The 18462-nt window shown below is 38.9% G+C and overlaps 1 protein-coding gene across 3 annotated transcripts in view; it reads left to right on the top strand.

The window, feature by feature from the left end:
* pax3b (paired box 3b) overlaps positions 1-18462 on the top strand; it is a 94077-nt gene that overhangs the window by 20884 nt on the left and 54731 nt on the right. The window contains exon 5 of one of the 3 annotated variants that reach the window (XM_069896694.1): positions 13817-13825. The exons of the other annotated variants lie outside the window; for them this stretch is intronic. Coding sequence (XP_069752795.1) covers positions 13817-13825 — 9 coding nt within the window. The remainder of the gene's footprint in view (positions 1-13816; positions 13826-18462) is intronic. 3 annotated transcript variants of the gene reach the window in all.

The raw sequence follows: 18462 nt of genomic DNA, 5'->3' as shown, positions 1-18462 counted from the left end.
AAAAAAGTGTGAATCACAACACTATTATTTCCATAGCTGTGGTCTAAAAACTGTGGGGAGGCTATTTTGGATGTTAGCACCCCAGGCCAGCATAGAGAACTTTCATGGTAGATTTGCAGTTTTCACAGCAAGAGAAATATTTGGTGGGCAATGTTTAAAAAGTAAAATTTTTCACGGTTCATTTGTTCACATTACAATACAAAATCAAAGAACGTGGGGAAAAAGGGTGGAATTGGCATCATAGTCAAACATAATTCTATGGTGTCATTAGACGGATCAGTTTTGCATGTTTTATGTAATTAAAATTCAACTTTCATATGGCTCCGAGTGCCCATAAAAATGTCCATTTTATGCTTTTCAACATGGCTTTTTCTAATCGTCCTGCTCTCTGGCATGACATAAGCAAACTTTCCTGGGGTGGTGCCAATTGGGAATTTGTTCCTGGTTTCACACAAGTGAAACATGCCCCATCTCCACATGTGACCATGACTGTTGCTGTGATCATATCCATTAGGAATTGTGCTTTCGAAATGCTTATTTTTTTTCCAAAATAAACAATAATTACAGAAAGTAGCCATTAGATACGGTTCAACAAACTTCATAATTTAAAACGTTGCATGGTTTTCTGATAACATTTTGGGAACAAAGACTGAATCAATTCAAAAGCAAATCTGTTATTAATGGAGAGGAGTAATTTAGTTAGGGTAAACGACCAATAGTCAATTCTTTTCAATGTATTGCAGCCATGAATTAAACGAAGATTCTATGTTTTATAGTTCCTGAAACCCAACACAATTTTGAAACATCCTACAGTAGCAATTATACTGTGCTTGTTTCTGTTAAAGCAGATTTATTAAAAAAAACAAACTATTTAATAACTAAAAATCAGTGAAGGATATTAGTATTTCTTTGGTTATTTACAAATTATTATACTAATTACACTTCAGAATACCAGATAGGATTTCTTTCAATGGCGGAATTAATAAATGACAAAGTTTATCCTTGGACAATATGCTCCTGTTGTTCTGCTCCAGATGTTTATTTATATTTTAATGAATCTAAATGAGTTTTTAACTCTAAACTAAACATACTATTAGTTGGTGGGTGCATGATACTAACTAAAGTGCAATGATTTAATTATGCTTTTACTTTGATAGCTTTTGTACATATTGTGCAGTGAAGGCATTAAATCTTCAATAATATTTATTAAATAGTGTTACCTATAATGTATCACTTTTAAAGACAACCTAGGCAGGTGGAAAATTAATATATTTTGGTAAATCCTGAAGCCCTAGAAGCAGAACGATAGGCACAGATGGGCCAGAAGCTGTCACCCCATCATTGCTATGAGTACATCTGCTTTACTTCAATGTACTGTTATATGTACTCAGTCAATCACTTTGTTCCATTTGCTGAGAAGTTAAACTGGTCTGATCTGCAAATAAATTGTTCATTTGTCTTTTTTCCCTTTTGTTTTGTTTTGGTAACACATGTCGACAGCTCAATTACCCAGTTCATTAACAGCTCCCAAAAGACTCCGTGGCTGGTCTCTGATAGCAACCGTGCTTGGAGCACATATGGTCTGCTAAGGCCTCCTGCTTGATAGTTATATAAACGAAAATGACTGCTGCCTTTATCTTCAGTATTTCCTTCACCAGGACTACACCTCTCAAAGCAAGCAACTGTTTTTGATCATATTATTGATTTTGATTTTCTTCTCAGTAATGCTTCTAAGTGCAGTGCTCTGTTCGAAGCATTTTTGTTTATGTTCCCGCTAATGTTTCTATATCTGGTCAAATGGATTTTTAAAAAGTTTGGTTTGCAATGTGTTTTAAGATATAAGATGTAACTGGAAACCTATTCATTGAAGGGCATCTCAAACTTTGACAGGATGATCTTATATTCCTCCTTAATGCTCCTTCAGAAGTTTCCATACATATTTATTTAATTTCACTGTAAGATATTTTAGTTTGAATAGAATGTGCGTTGAACAGCACCTAAGTCGTTGGATTGTTATTTTCTTACATATTGTCAACTGTATGGTCTTTAAATGGAAACTGCAGTCAGATTACCGTAGCAAGATAATGGCACATAATGCTGCCGAACTGCATTCTTCTAAGGTTTCAGAAAGGGACGTAATCATATTCAAAACAATACTTCAGAGTTTTTCAATTTAAAATTAGTATTGAAAGAAATGTGGTTGTTTTAAACTAATAAAATCACCCAGTCAGCATTCCAATTGAAACAGACAATACAAAAGTGGTGTTTTATAAATCTAATTTAAAGTATAGGGGTATTCTTTTGTAACTTGCATTTTGATTTAAAAATTGAAATTGATTTAAATGATGCTTGTTCAGAATTAACCATCAACACCCTATAAGAAGTAATAATGGAAAAGGCTTGAGGGGAGCTCCTGGTTGACTTTAGACCTTCTGAACTTGTCTCCTGTTGTTTACAATATTCATATTTAATCTGTATTCTCCACCCACAGCAAAACCACTGTGGGAGTTGTTGGATGTCAGAGTTTATTTGTACCATTTTGGTTAGCACGGAGCTGTCAAAGGCTTATTTTGTTATTAATGACCCCTTGCTGTGGAGTTAAGAGTCAGGAAAATGGAAGAAGGGAAAGTTGTTGGGGGGGAACAAATTAAATGCATCTTCATTGAAGACAATCAAGTTTAAAAAAGCTCGAAGGAACATCGCTAGGTTTAATCGAGCTGCTACTCTTCCCCCCCCCAAAAAAAAACCTCTACCTCTCACTTACAGATAATAGAAATTATTGCTTTCTCACAAATTATGGATTATCCAAAATTCCCCAAAACAATACCTTCTGCAGGACATACACATTGTTTGCATCAATGCACCAAACCAACATTTACTGCTGATAAAGCAACTTTTTTGTGTTAAAACGAAACACGGAAACATTGTAGAATGCGAGTCCCTCCAGGTGCTACAGGATCCTAAAGCAGAGGGAGCTGGATTAACCCCTGCTGAGTTTCCTTCTCCAGCCCTCAACTGTTCTACTCCATTCCTCTTCAGTGTCTCTTTGTGCCAGGCAGGTGTCAGAATGCTTACTGCGAGGAAGGGCCTGTTGATGTAAACCACAGATGGAGCGTGGAAATTGGCAGAATAGGCTTCTGCCATAGGCCACTTCTTAGGCTCCAACAAAAGGGAGCCAAATATGTCAACAAAACTCCTGAGAACCACAAAGAGGAAAGTGTCATTTGTCATTAACTCTGATCCAGTGATGGGGTATCAGAGTCACTTAAGCTTGCCTAGTTTTCAGGGAAGTAAAAATGATAGTTCTGCTTCTTTAGAATGAGGGTTGGTTTAGTTTTGAGAACAGGTGGCTTTTGGCAATTTATTTTTCCAGTTCTTTCAGCTGGAAAGATTATATATCTTGTACATGTTGAAATTTTATTTAAGGATTTATCTGAATTAGCTTTATTATGGGCCAGCAAAATCTTTTTATTTTTTTTATATAGGAGCTTTCACCAGTGAAATGGGGCAAAGAAAAACAAATCTATGAAGGACAATGAATCTGATTAATTGATCTTCTGAGAAACAACTTTTAACTCCATAGTGAGCATTTAATTCAAAAGTTAAAAAAAAAACTCTTTTAAATTAGACAACTTAATCTTCAAATGTGCATCTTCTTCCACAGACTCACTGCACCTTTTGAGGATTATTTTTTTAAAAATTGCTGAAAGACAGAGCAGCTGTGGAAGTACGGACAATGTTGCTTTTTAAAAAAAAATCTATCACCCTTGGGCCATAATGGGGAGGACCGGAAAGATTCACAGGGTGATTAATAGTCTTGACAGACCCCTGATTGAGTGCCTTTTCTCTGGCTATAAGTTAGCACCTAAGAGCAGGGGAAGAGACAATCAGACCTATCAGATCTGAATATCCCACTGGTCGTCATTAAAGACTTGGAGCTAATACTCCATTTAATGTGACTATCTGGAGCAACTTTTCAAACCCACACTTTCTGATTGAGAGGCAGGAATGTGACCAGTCAACCAAATGTTGCTTCATATGGGAATTGTTTCTGTTGCTTTAATACCTGAGAGTGCAGTCAAACATTTGAATTGTACAACATCTGCACATTTTGTTATTTATCTTCCCTTTGTGAACTTCGTCAAAATGTCAAAGCTTTCTGGAAAAGTGATGCAAATGGACCAGAGCAAACAAGATGATAAATCAGGGTCCACAGAAGTGGTTCACCAAATCACTCATGTTAGCTGTGGCAATTAACTAAATCCATTTGATCAATATCGGCACAACACTGTTCTGCATTTCAATGTGCTGAACTTGATCCACTATAGGAAAGTGTCTGAGGCATAGTTGGACACAGTGGTGTGGCCCATTTTTAGGAACAGCCTCGATTAAATATTTTGGGTGTATTCCACAAGACCCACAGCAATTTTACACAAGGTCACTCCGCAGACAAATTAGATCAAGCATGAATCCTTGGGTTCTATGGATTCTGAGGTCACTGACGAGGCCAAAGTGGGACTAGCAGACTCAGGTAGGGTGGATACTCTAGAGTTCTGTGTGTTCCCAACAAATAGACTGGAGGTCAATGTTTTCTTGAATGATAATTTTGAGTGATCATTAGCCAGAGATCACCACAAATAGTTTTCAGAGAATATCCTTGAATCATTTCCTCTGTGCAGCTGGCAATATCTTGTTAGTGACAGCTTCAGGAATTTTGTGGTGGGCGTGTGAATGACATGGCCTGTCCATTGGAGTTGAAGGGAGTAAAACACGAAAGTCTGCAGACACCATGATTGAAATAAAAACACAATGCTGGAGAAACTCAGCAGGTCAAATAGTGCACTTTATAGAGCAAAGATAAAGATACATAACCAATGTTATGGACATGAGCCCTTCATCAAGGTATGAGCCTCATACCTTGACGCACCATCAATAATCTTGCATTCAGTGTCACCAAAACCAAGCACCTGATTATTTACTTCAGGAAGGGAAAACCAGATGTGTACATTTCAGTGAACATTGTGGGATCAAAGATGGAGAGGGTGAACAAATTTAAGTACTTGGCAGTTACTATCTCAGAGGATCTTTCCTGGACCCAACACAGTAATGGCATCATGAAGAAAAGTCAGCGCCTCTACTTCCTCAGGAGGTTGTGGAGGTTTGATATGACATTGGAAACCCTGGCAAATTGCTACAGATGTGTGGTGGAAAGTGTGCTGACTGGCTGAGTCACAGTTTGGTAAGGGAACACCAATATCCCTGAGTGTAAAGCCCTGCCCAGGACATCACAGGCAAATCCCTTCCCGCAATTGAGAACATCTACAGGGAATGCTGCCTTTGGAGAGCAGCAGCAATCGTCAAGGATCCACACCACCCAGCACACACCCTGTTCACACTGCTACCATAAGGAAAGAGGTCTAGATGCCACAAAACTCACACCACCAGGTTCAGGAACAGCTGCTACCCCTCCACCATCAGACTCCTCCACAACAAACCCAATCAGGGACTCATTTAAGGACTCTTAGTTTTGCCCTTTGAGGTTTTTTCCCCCTCTCTGCATTGCACAGTCAGTTGTTTACATTTGTTTACATTTGTTTACATGTGTACATTGTGTACAATTTTTTTGCACCACCAAAAAGTGGTAATTCTGCCTGGCCTGTAGTAAAATGGATCTCAGGATTGTATGTGATATCATGTATATTCTGACAATAAATCTGGAATTTGGTTCTGCGTCTTTACTCTCCATTGGAGTTGGCTGAATGTAATTAGGGCTTTAAAGCTGGTAATATTTTCCTGGGGCGGGGGGGGGGGGAGAGGGATGGTGATATTAATTTTAATATTGAGGTTCAAGTGATACAGGATTTGTGGAGAAAAAGTGGTGTTGAGTCGAAAGATTAGCTACAGTCTTTCTGAAAGTTAGAGCAGACACAAGGGGCTGAATTAGTTACTTTTACTTTCATTGCCAATGGATTTGGAGGATTATAGAGAGACAGTGTTAGTGATACTTTTGCTGTGTTTTGAGATGACTACTATAGATCATCCTGCCAATAGACAATGAACGTTGTGCCAGGTTTGAAGTCTTTAATATATTGTCTATTTCTGGCACTGGAACTGGAAGTGAAGGGCTGTAATACAGATTAAAGGTGATAGTAGGTCAGACAGCCAACAAAGGATTGGTCAGATGAGATGGGCAATTGAGGATTGCTGCAGTGGGGTAAGGCGTTTGGACAGGTGATGGGGGGCTCTGATCTTCTCATTTTCTTTTGCTGGTATCCTTTGTTATATTAGAACTGATCCCAAGCAACTGTGCCACTTTATAATATTCATGTTAATAATATTCTGTTTTAGCTCATGATATGAATAAATATCCATTGGAATTTTCCAATGTTTAATGAGCCTTGCCTTCTTTTCCTTCATTGAGTAGAAATGACAACTATATTTAAATTTAACATTTATATACACCATTGTAGAATTATGATCAAAAGAATTGTGTTCATTCTAATTTGTAGATTTATACAGGAATATGTAGAGGTTAAACTATTGTAAGTTACAGAACAGTTGCACTGGACTTGAAGCCAGAGCACCGATAAAGCTGGTCAAACATTGCTTGCAAAAGTGCAATGATTTTTTTTCTTCAAGGCTGGATAGGTGTTGCCCTCAATAGGTGGAGACAGAATGTTTAGTGATGCTCAATGCTATTTGCTGCTGGAACTTCATTATAAACAGTGGAGGGGCAATAGTCTGAAATGAACTTGAAATCAGTTGCCAATGTGTTTGACCTTCTGTTCTGCTCCCAGGCTCACATGGAATGTTGAATCACTCAAGGGCAGGATTAGATGGACATTATATTTGGGCCTCAGTTTTATGCTAGGGTAAGCAGGTGTGTGAGGGGTTGGAGAGTCAGAGGGAAAAGGATTTTAATGATTTTATTTCTTATTAATTTGTAATTACTTGTTTGGATATTAATGCTTTCTATCTTAAATATATTTCTTTTTAATTGATTGATATATATATATGTGAAGCGTTTTAAATGTCTGACTTTTAAAAGTATTTAAAAACTGCCATGGCAATCCAGTGGGATGTGGCCGCAGAACATAATGAAAGTTTAAAATAAATGGAAGTCAAAAGTCAGAAATATTGAAGCCGATGGAATTCTGAAATGAAAGCAGAAAATAAAAGCAATGGAAATACTCAGAAAATTAGGAAGTATCTGCAGAAAGAGAACAAAGCTAACATTTCAGGTCCAGGACTCCATCAGAAATGGGAAAGAGAGAAATCAAGTTGATATTCTTTCAGATGTGAAGTGAGCGGACCCTCTAACATAACTGTAGGTGATAGACATCTAAAATAAAAACAGAAAATGCTGGGATTACTCATTAGATCAGGCTGCATCTGTGGGAAAAGAATCAGAGTTGTTATTTCAACTTGAAGCTTTTGTCAGAACCCAGTTACTCTATTTCTCCTCCCAGGGATGAACCCTGACTTGCTGAGTATTATCAATACCCAACATTGGCATTTTATTTTGCTTTGGCCCTCCAGAACTACTTTGTTTTTTTCTTTCTTTTCCTCATGTGGTGGTCCACCACTGGCCTACTGCAGGGGGCAACCTCTGTACCTGCAGGAGTGTACCGCCAGCCTACTGCAGGGGACAACCTCTGTACCTGCAGGAGTGTAAGGGGACAGGACAACACCTGGCCGGCTGCCAATCAGTCGGCCTGAATGGATCAAGCCCCACCCGGTCGGGTGTCAATCACCCTCCGGGATATAAGCCTGCGCCAGCTTCCGGAGCCCTCACACTGAGTTGCTGCAGCCACAGCCAGGCTGGCTCTGTGGAGGTTTTTGTGGATTAAAGCCTGTTGTTCAGTCTTTACCTTGTGTTATATGGCGAGCTCTCCACCAAAGAAAAGATACAAGGACTGCCTAAAGAAATCTCTTGGTGCCTGCCACATTGACCACCGCCAGTGGGCTGATATCGCCTCAAACCGTGCATCTTGGCGCCTCACAGTTTGGCGGGCAGCAACCTCCTTTGAAGAAGACCGCAGAGCCCACCTCACTGACAAAAGGCAAAGGAAGAAAAACCCAACACCCAACCCCAACCAACCAATTTTCCCCTGCAACTGCTGCAACCGTGTCTGCCTGTCCCGCATCCGACTTGTCAGCCACAAACGAGCCTGCAGCTGATGTGGACATTTACCCCCCTCCATAAATCTTCGTCCGCGAAGCCAAGCCAAAGAAGAAGACCTTGTGTGTGTCTGATTCTGGCTAACAGCGCACCACACTTCATTTCTGAGAAATGGTTTTTAACCTCAACTCTCTTTCCTAACTGTTGATACCCAGCCTGATAAACATGCACATTTTCTGTTCTTATTTCAAATTTCTAGCACTTGCATCTTTTTATGGTAATTGTTGATCATTATTGTATTTTTTCTATGAGCAGAATAATATACTTTGAGATGTTACAAAAGAATAATATGGAACAGTAGTCAATGTAATCCTTATTTAATCCTTCTTTAACAGTTGCAAAGGTTTGTAAAATAGAACCCATTTTATTTTCTGCTGTGAAATGCTCAAGAGTAATTATTGAAGATTTTTCCATTTCAAATCCTTTCAGCTATACTAATATTCATACCAGCAATGAATTGGGTCAGAGGAATATACTTTGGTCATCAGATTAAAATACTTTGGTGCAGGACACCTATCTTTGAAACTAAGAATTACGGTATTCTCTTCAACCGTACAAAATAGGAGCCAACCTACAAATTTATATTTCAAGCACCACTGCTTATGTATTTTCAACGGCACATCCATAACCACACAATTAGTGAAAGAAATCTTTCTAAAATGGCATGTACCAGAATGTCATGCTGTGTTCAGTTCCCTATGAAATTGGTTGAAGTGTTCATATATCACTGTGTTAACAAAGCCAAATATTTCCTGAAGACACAGTAAAGGTCAGAGTGAGAAAAAATACTTTTAATTCCTTAATTCCTTGTTTAATTAAACTTCATGGCATGTTCACTGGTGGTATTTATGGCTTCCCTCCCTTTTTTCATTTGTTCCTCTAGTGAAGAATTTGTAATCCTACAGAGTTATCGCCTTCCTGTTGTTGACCCCTTTGCTAATTGCTGCCTTTCCTACTTTCTCCCAGTTTCATTATTCCTAGGCAGGGTTCTCTCCTACAAAAGCAGCTTCGGTTACATCAAACCTCACCAAGGAAGAATGTCATGGATACATAAATGGGTTTCTTAGTGTTCATTTGCTGGTATCCTTTGTTATATTAGAACTGATCCCAAGCAACTGTGCCACTTTATAATATTCATGTTAATAATATTCTGTTTTAGCTCATGATATGAATAAATATCTATTGGAATTTTCCAATGTTTAATGAGCCTTGCCTTCTTTTCCTTCATTGAGTAGAAATGACAACTATATTTAAATTTAACATTTATATACACCATTGTAGAATTATGATCAAAAGAATTGTGTTCATTCTAATTTGTAGATTTATACAGGAATATGTAGAGGTTAAACTATTGTAAGTTACAGAACAGTTGCACTGGACTTGAAGCCAGAGCACCGATAAAGCTGGTCAAACATTGCTTGCAAAAGTGCAATGATTTTTTTTCTTCAAGGCTGGATAGGTGTTGCCCTCAATAGGTGGAGACAGAATGTTTAGTGATGCTCAATGCTATTTGCTGCTGGAACTTCATTATAAACATAAACATATTAAATATGATGCATCAGCAACAACTTGAGCTCAGTCCAAATATTGGATACCTAAAGAAGGACACGAACATACACATGGAATGTTGCTTGTGTGTTGAACGACTGCACATCAATGCATCAGGGCCAGATTAATGTAATAACAAAAGCAGCATATGCTCTGGGCCCTGGATTTTCAAGGGCCCTCGCGTTTATGTATTATGAATTGTGAGAAACATTTTCGTTTTCATATTTGTGCAGCGGTTATGAGATACGACACTGATAGTCTGTGTTCATAACTCCGATTAAAGGTGATAATAGCCTAAAATGGTTCATCTTAAAGGGGCACCACTGTCCTAACCTCACTCCTAGCTCCGTCCGCCTGTCCATCCCCCATTCCCTAGCCAGAATCCTTAGTCCACCTTCGCACCTTGATTCCTTGCCTATTTAACCCACTACAAACTCTGCACTGACATCTATGCAAATTTACCTGCATAAAGCTGGTTGTATTTTGGATGTTGTCTTTGATCCTGTGCATGGTCTTGAACTACAAGCATATGATCCATGCAGCCCCACACTAATGTGCTTCTTTTGGAGCAATTGAAGAATCTCTAGGCCAGTATACAGTAATTGGTTGGAACCTTCTTGTATTTAAGAGTCCAATATTTCCAATTAGCTGCCAGTGACCTGGTATAGTTTATTGAAATTCTTAAAATTATTATTGTGGTTTTTTTATTATTATAGTTCATTGAAATTCTTTTGGATTGGTATGTTTCTGCTCAAATAGTTATAACTGGACAAAAATTGAGGGATAGAATTGTGTTTAATTTTGGGCACTGTCCATTAGGAAAGATGCATGGCACAGTTAGTGTCAGTTAGCACAATGCTGTTACAGCACCAGCGATCAGGACCTGGGTTCGAATCCTGTGCTGTCTGTAAGGAATTTGTACCTTCTCCCCGTGTCTGCATGAGTTTTCCCCTGGAGCTCAGTTTTCTCTTATCCTTCAAAATTTATTGGGGGTGTAGGTCAATCAGATGGAGCTGGGCAGCATGGACTTGTGGACTGAAAGGGCCTGTTAACATGCTGTATATGTATGTATCTCTATATGTATGCCAAGAGGATAAAATGGTTGAAAAAAGGATGAAGGTGGCACAATTTCACAGCTTGTAGAGTCATTAGCCCATTTCACACTGCCAAATAACATGGGTTGAACCGGGCAATTTAATAGGTAATTAGTGGGTCACCTGGCAGTGTGAATGCTCACAACTGGGCAGGAGGATTGTGAAAAAATTAACCGGGCTCTGATACTTGATAGGGGGCTGTATCAGAGCCTGGCTGAGTTGTCTCAGAGTTGACTCGGCTGCAGTGCAAACATCCAATCTGCTCAACCGGATATCTTTAGTGATATTAGTGCCTGCCTGCATACATCGGTGCAGTTATATTTCCCAGGGCAGCCTGTGGGGCTGTCACAGGGTGGCCGGTGGAGCTGTCAGCACGTACCTGTGCTTTAAAGATTACATATAATTCCTAATGTAATGTAAATGCTACGTAAATAGTTATACTCTATTATGTAGGGAATAATGACAAGCTGGTCTGTGAGTTTGTTCTAAATTTGAACAGTCTGAAACCCACTGCAGTAGATTTTCCCATGGTCTTTTATACATTGCGCATGTATATGCTTTATTCCCACTACGATTTCACTGCCTGCGAGTACAAAATACGTCCATCGGAACAACACCACTGGAGGTTGGGCTCCCCTTAGATCAACGATATCCACATGAACCAGGGAATTCATGGACTGGTGTGAATGGCTCACCCAGTACTGAAATACAGGCCATTTACTCACCTATTTATTGGGTTTCCAGTGTGATGGGGCTATCTCACAGGACTAGAAACACTAGAGACACAGGTTCAATCCTGATCTCAGGTACTGTCTCTGTGCAGTTTGCATGTGGTCCCTGTGACCCTGTGGACTTTCTCTAGCACAATGGCTTCTTTCTTTGCTCTTTGGTGCAATCATAGTTTGGAAACATTGAGTGTGAAATATATTTAAAATGACCTGAAATTCCAATTCAGAACTGCTTGGAGATTGTTATTGTGGTACGAAGTTAAAGAATTAACTTAATTGATCAGCTGGTGTGCAGTCAAAAATAAACGTTATTTTTAGAAAACTAATCACAATCTGCTAGAGGAACTCAGCAGGTCAAAGCAGCATCAATGAGAGAAAAAGAATAGTCAATGTTTTGAGCTAAAGATCTTTATCACAGCTGGGGAAATGTAGAAGAGAAGATAGAGTAATGAGGACAAGGTGGCAGAGGTGGGATAGAGGCCTCATATGGGATTGGTAAACCAGGCTTAGCTTTAACATGACAGACAGAGGCAGTAGATCTCCTGCCTCCCCCCACCCAGTTCCATCTAGTCTCTCTTTGCACCTCCATTCTCACCTGCTCCTTATCAGATGCCAGCAGTGGCGGCTTTTGTCTTCTAATCACCTGCACCACCCTTGTGTGGGTCATCTCCCTCCACCTGACCCCTTTGGTTTTCTTGCTGCTCTCCCTTTGGCTGGCACCAATCAAAAGATTCACCAGACTCACATGGTGCCCTTGATCACACCCCCCCTCGCCCACCACCATCTGTGTTAAACTGGGTTTTCTTCTCCATATCCCTAACCTTGCTAAAAAGATTTTGGCTCGAAGTGGTGACCATTGCTTTTCTCCCTAATGCTGCTTTACTCTCTGAGTTATTTCATATAACCATATAACCATTTACAGAGCGGAAACAGGCCATGTCGACCTTTCGAGTCCGCACCGGTTCACTAGAACAACTCCTCTAGCTCAATCCTCCCGCCCTCCACCAATATTCCTCCAACCCCCTCACCTCCATGTACACATCCAATCCATCATTCCAGCTGATTAGTTTCAGATTCCAGCATCTGCAGTCTTCTGTGTGTCTCATGTTTTCTTTCAATATTCCAAGATAGAATTGTCTTTCCAATATTTTGCTTGCAACCTTTGATATAATTCAACTGAATAAAAGATATTCTTTGCATAAAGTAAATAACTCCCACCCATTTCCACAAAAGAGCAATCAATTATGTGCAGCAATTAAATAGATGTTAAACTGATTAAACAACTTGAAACAGAACTGACTACATTTTTGGGTCTTGTGTACATTGAGATTTGTCTCAAATGATATTGGTTGTTAATGAGTCTCCAAGGTCCTTGAACCACTTTGTGGGAGGAAACCACTTACTTGAGTGCCCTGTGATTAAAATGTTTTAATCATTTTGCCAATAATTCATATTGTTAAGGAGCCAGAATAGATGTTGAACACCAAGGACCAATATATATGGGCTGTGCTTGAATATATGGCCCACATGGGAATTTCGTCATTGTGAAATACACAGTTAATATGAGGGCAGTATCATAACTTGATGAATGGAATATAATCTTCAGATATGAAGTCAGTAATTCAAATTAATCTGAGTGTGATGAAACTCATCCTCTACCTCATTTAACAAAGTCTGGATCCAATAAAACAGTTGGTAGAGTAAGCAAAAATTCAAATAAAAAAAAAACATTTTAACAGGGGGGTCTTCAACAGTTAAAGCCTTTGTGTTTCCTATTTTAATTGGCCACTTGTTATGAGTCCAGAGGACCCCAAAACCCAGCTCCAATAGATATGCACGACAACAAAGGGTTACTTAAATAAAAGCTGCTTTTAATTATCTTTGAACATGAAAATAGAATCAGACTTTAACTTATCTCTATTGACTCACTTAACCTTTCTAATTCTAAGTGCACGTGTGTGTAATGTGTATGTAAGTTCAGCAAAATTCTTTGGTTCACAGTCCAATCTCACAGGTTGCAGGCAATGCTTATACTGTGCACAGAAGTTAACATTAATAAAGTTCACCAGGCTTTGGTGCTTAACAGGTAAATGATTACCACTCAAAAGGATTCTTGTTGGTTTTCAGAGAGAGAGAGTTTCTCTTGTTCCAAGACATCCACAACTGATTCCTTTTTGATCAACCACTACAATGTCTTACTGAAGAAACTTGCCCCCTTCAGGGTTCTCCAGATGATAACCTCTTTCATTCAGGTCATCACAGAGTTCCTTTGTGTTTCTCCTATTCAAGGGTAACACCGGACAGCCAGTCCTCTCCTTTGACCAGGCTGTCTCCCAAAGCTTGCCAGCTTGTCCCTCTAGAACCGATGTCTGTGTCTCTTCTCTCTTTCTCACCCTCTCCAACTCTGAGTGCAAAGCCTGCTTTTTTTCAGCTCTCTGCCTGCCAAGATCACATGACCTTCCAGACAGTAAATGCTCTTTTCAGGACAAAGCTGCCCTGCATGTTGTTACATTTGTTGCCTTTTTCAAACAACAGTCCATCATGCGTCTGGCACTCTTGCAAAAGCTCCTGCAAAAATTCTGTTTTAAAGTGTTTGAGTGTGACCTGCTCTAACAAACCTTTCCCAATTTATCTCCCAATTTCCTCTATAAACTCTGACATGCACTGTTAAACAATTCCCCCCCCCCCCCCCGCCCCCCTCCCGAGTCTTATTGGGTATCCAAGCAACTCTAGCATTAAAATAGTCTCTGGGTAAAATATGTCCATTAAAAAAAATTAGGTTCTGGCTTTTCAAACACCGTGGCTTTTTACATAGAAATTACATGATTTTTCTGTTCTGAAGTGTATCCCTACCTTCCTGGACTGGCTGTTCACACAGGAACAACAAAAACTCCAAATCACACTGCAAGTTTAGACAGAATACTGAAGTGTGGTATTTTCACAGGCTGAATATCCTATTGAATTTAGACCACAGGCAACCATGAAAATTATTAGGGGTCGAGGAGGTAAAATGCCGGAATGTGAATGAGTCCTTATTCCTGTTCTGATTTTTTTTACAGACTGCTTTCTGGGAAATTGGGAATAATTTCACGGAAGACAGTGGATGTGTTTAAAAAAAACATATCAGAGAGATATTTCGGTATTTTGGATGCAAAGAAGGAATTCAGTTATAGGGAATTACAAGATGTCCAGAAACAAAAGTGAATAACTAAAATACAAGTTATCAATGTGGATGATATGAATGGAAAATTTGAATATAGATTAATTTGAGCAATGCGCAGAGTTGAAGCATTTAAGATTGAGAAAGAAAGATCTTCAGGTGCTCATGTTCATGGAAGTGGTCGTCAACAGTTAATTAACCTGCAGGACCTAATTACACTGAATCACTCTGTATTAATTGTGATTCAGATTGAATCTCATTCGAATAAGTGTCAATTTACATAAGTGCTCATTTATAAGGAGAATCCCTGCTGAATCAAGTATCTCCTCTATACAATGACCTTTCCTGCATAAAATTGTCTATTTACAGTGAATCTCTGTGTAAAGCATCAGTTTACTTTGAATTTTGAGTGATCATTGACCATGAATCCCCTACAGACACATTGTAGAGTCAGTGAATCAGCCTGCTGTATTAACTGTCTACTTGGTAGTGAGCTTTCTTTGTAGTACTGTTCATTTGCAGTAAAATTCTGCATCATTAAGCTTCCTATTAAAAGGAATCTTCTCCTGTATAAGTGGTCCATTTACAGAATATCTCCAAATATAAATGGTGTGCTTATGGTAGTCTCCCTGCATAAATCAAGTATTTAGTGGATGTGTCCTTATAAGAAGTTTTCATTTATTGTGAATCTCTCTCAAATAAAATGACCTTTCATAGTGTATCCCGTGTATAACATATTGAAATAGTAAATCTCCATACTATATAATACATCAATTCACAATGAATTCACTTTGTACTGAGTGTCTATTTACAGGGAATCCCCTGCAGGAATTGTCAATTTACAGTAAATTCCCTGTGCAATTTATGCATTTACAACAAATCCTTCCACTGTATACACTGTCCACACTAGAAAACTTGTTGAAAGCTGACATGATGTAAGTTAAAGGTGGTTGGTGAAGGGACTTCATTGTAGGAAGGGGTCAGGCCCAAAACATTGGTTATATATCTTCACCTCCTAGGGATGCTGCAATGCTTCAGCATTTTTGTATTTTTATTACAATTACAGCACCAAAAGACTTTCACAGTTTAGTGCATTGTAAATGAACATCTTATGCAGTAGAAATTTATTATACTTTGATGAAGGGCTCAAGCCCGAAACATCAGTTATGTCTCTCTGCTTTTGCTACATAAAGGACATTTTTTGACCTGCTGAGTTTTTCCAGCATTTTGTATTTTTACTAGAAATTTATTATATGGGTGCACTTAAGACCAAGAGAAAAGTGGTGAAGGAAGTGTAGAATTATGGTGAATCTCCCTTTGACTGAAGTTATTACTCATGGTGAATCTTCCTGGGACATTAATGTAAACTATTCATTCCCAGAGAATCCTATTGTATAATTGTCTACATCCAATGAAGTACCATTTTATTTGTTGTTGTGTAAATGACAGTATAAATCTTTGTACAATTTGCCTCTTCTCAGTGAATTTTGTTGTTTGAAAAACATACTGGACTAGAAAACAAATGTTTCATATTAAAATTGTATAACTTGAATCAATGTATTGATCTTGAAAATCTCCAGGACTGTTGTGACTTGCAGCTAAAATTTCACCCATTGATCCTCTCCAAAACCATTCTTGGGATACAGTGCAGTGTCAGTTCATTTGAATTTCCATTTGTAGTTGAACAGAGTAATTCACCAGATGTGTGCTCTGGTGAATGCTGCCTATCAAAAGGCAAAAAAGAAAAAAACCAATGAAGATTGTATCAGCTGGTGAACAGCAGCAAGTAAGTAGGACATTGCTTGGCATACTTGAGTTGCCTTTCAGACTGCCATAATGGATGGTTCACATACAATTCAAAGGCATTTTTATGGAACATCTCCAAGTGGAAAATCTGGTAGAATCACACAAAGAAAGGCATTGTAAAATGGCATAAAGTGTGGTGTCAACCTTTTCATAGTGATGACATGCTAAAATGAAAGAAAACAGACTTGGATTTATATAGCGCCATTCACTTACCAAAAGCCTAAGTGAAATGTTGTGAGTTTGACTCCTTAAAGGACGCATAATTATGCTGATCCATATGATCTAGCAGTGCCTTGCCAGCACTTAACTACAACATGCATCAGGAAATAAGATTATCTTTTAAAGTTTGTCTATTTATTGGATGTTGTGTATAAAATGGCTGCCTTGTTCTCCAATATTACAGCAAGTTTTACAAAAAGGATATCATTTGGCTGTTAATGCTTTGTGAAGCTCTAAGGTTCTAAATTATATCATTTAAAAGCAAGATCTTTCTCAAAATATTCCATGCTCGGGGAAGATGATATTAGTGTGAAGGTTGGTGAAAGTCGAAGTGAAATGTATAGAAACATAATTTCACCTCCATAGGACAGATTTTTGTCTGTCTTTTTCCAGAGCTTCAATGAGGCTTTGTTTTTTTCATCAAGTCTATCCTTGCAAGCAAGTACATAAAAGAGTTGAGAGAAAAGAATGTGATGCTGAGGAGAGGGTGATGTTGAGGAAGAAGATTAAAGTTATTCCAGGCCTTTGCTTATAACAATAAACAGAATAACACTGGGAAAAAAGGCTCTACAGGAGTTTTAACCAGGTGTAAGGTCCAGGCCTAATGTCACTCTGGCCCAGTCTATGCATAAATCGTGATGGGTCACCATTTCAGTAACGTTTTGATCATGGCCTAATGGCAATGGGAAATTTTTATAATGTTTTGAAAGGGCTTAAAACATGCAGTGCAAGGATTGTTGAAGAATAGGTTGATGATGTGCTTGCTTCCAGGCTAGGGTTGGCAAAAAACATCACCATGGGTTTGGAGTTGTGGACGTTGGAACTAATTTGGAGATAATGCAGGACAATCCCACCTAATGGAACCATTTTGATCAGTGTTAAGAATAAACTATTTGACACTGGAATTCTGTCTCTATTACAATCAGAACACAGAGAGCTCCCTGGTGGCAGTACAGAATAGATATTAGACCCTAATATTGGCTTTTGGATCAGGTCAGGATGAAAGCTTCTATGTCTCAGAGTTTTCAGGATCATAGCTGTGCCATTGAGCCAACCTGTCCATTAATCAATGGGGACACAGATCAGTACCCAGTGAAATGATTTTCACAGTACAATGTGATATGCCAAGCAGCATTCTTGGTACGAGCATGCAGGGTTACATGTGGTGTCCAGATACCAGCTTCAAAATGCAGACAGTTGTGGTTCTCTGCAGCATAAGAGGGAGAACTCAATCTTACAAATCCCACAGGTGCCAGTGTTGTGGGTATTAGGTGCTTTTGCCTCACAGTCCTATCAATTAGGGTTTAATCCTCATCTTGAGTGTGTAAAGTTTGTTCATTCTTTTTGTAACTACATGCACTTCGGTTTCATTCCACATCCCAAGGTCTGCTGATGGATTAATTGCTAATTAATGGAGATCAATGGAAAAAAAAACAAAGGGGAATTTAACGGGTATGGGTGAGAGAGAAATAAGGAGAGGGTGAATGGAATTAGTGGGATTGCTTGGTTGCGAGTGGGCAACACACCAATATTATCTATACAAGATAAATAACAGAGTATCCCACCATGTTTTGAAATATTGGACCAGATGAAGCATTTACAGGGCACGTGAAGGAAAACACAGTGGCAAAGAATTAGTTGGTGTGGTTAATTTAGAGTTGTAGACATTAACATGCTTTAAATTCTTTTGCATGGATCTCATACACCTAGGCCCCAGGTCACACT

This window comes from Narcine bancroftii, chromosome 9 (genome assembly GCF_036971445.1).
Source record: "Narcine bancroftii isolate sNarBan1 chromosome 9, sNarBan1.hap1, whole genome shotgun sequence".
In the NCBI taxonomy this organism is placed as follows: Eukaryota; Metazoa; Chordata; class Chondrichthyes; order Torpediniformes; family Narcinidae; genus Narcine; species Narcine bancroftii.
The sequence above is the reverse complement of the archived record's forward strand: the minus strand, read 5'-3'. Positions and strand labels throughout refer to the sequence as shown.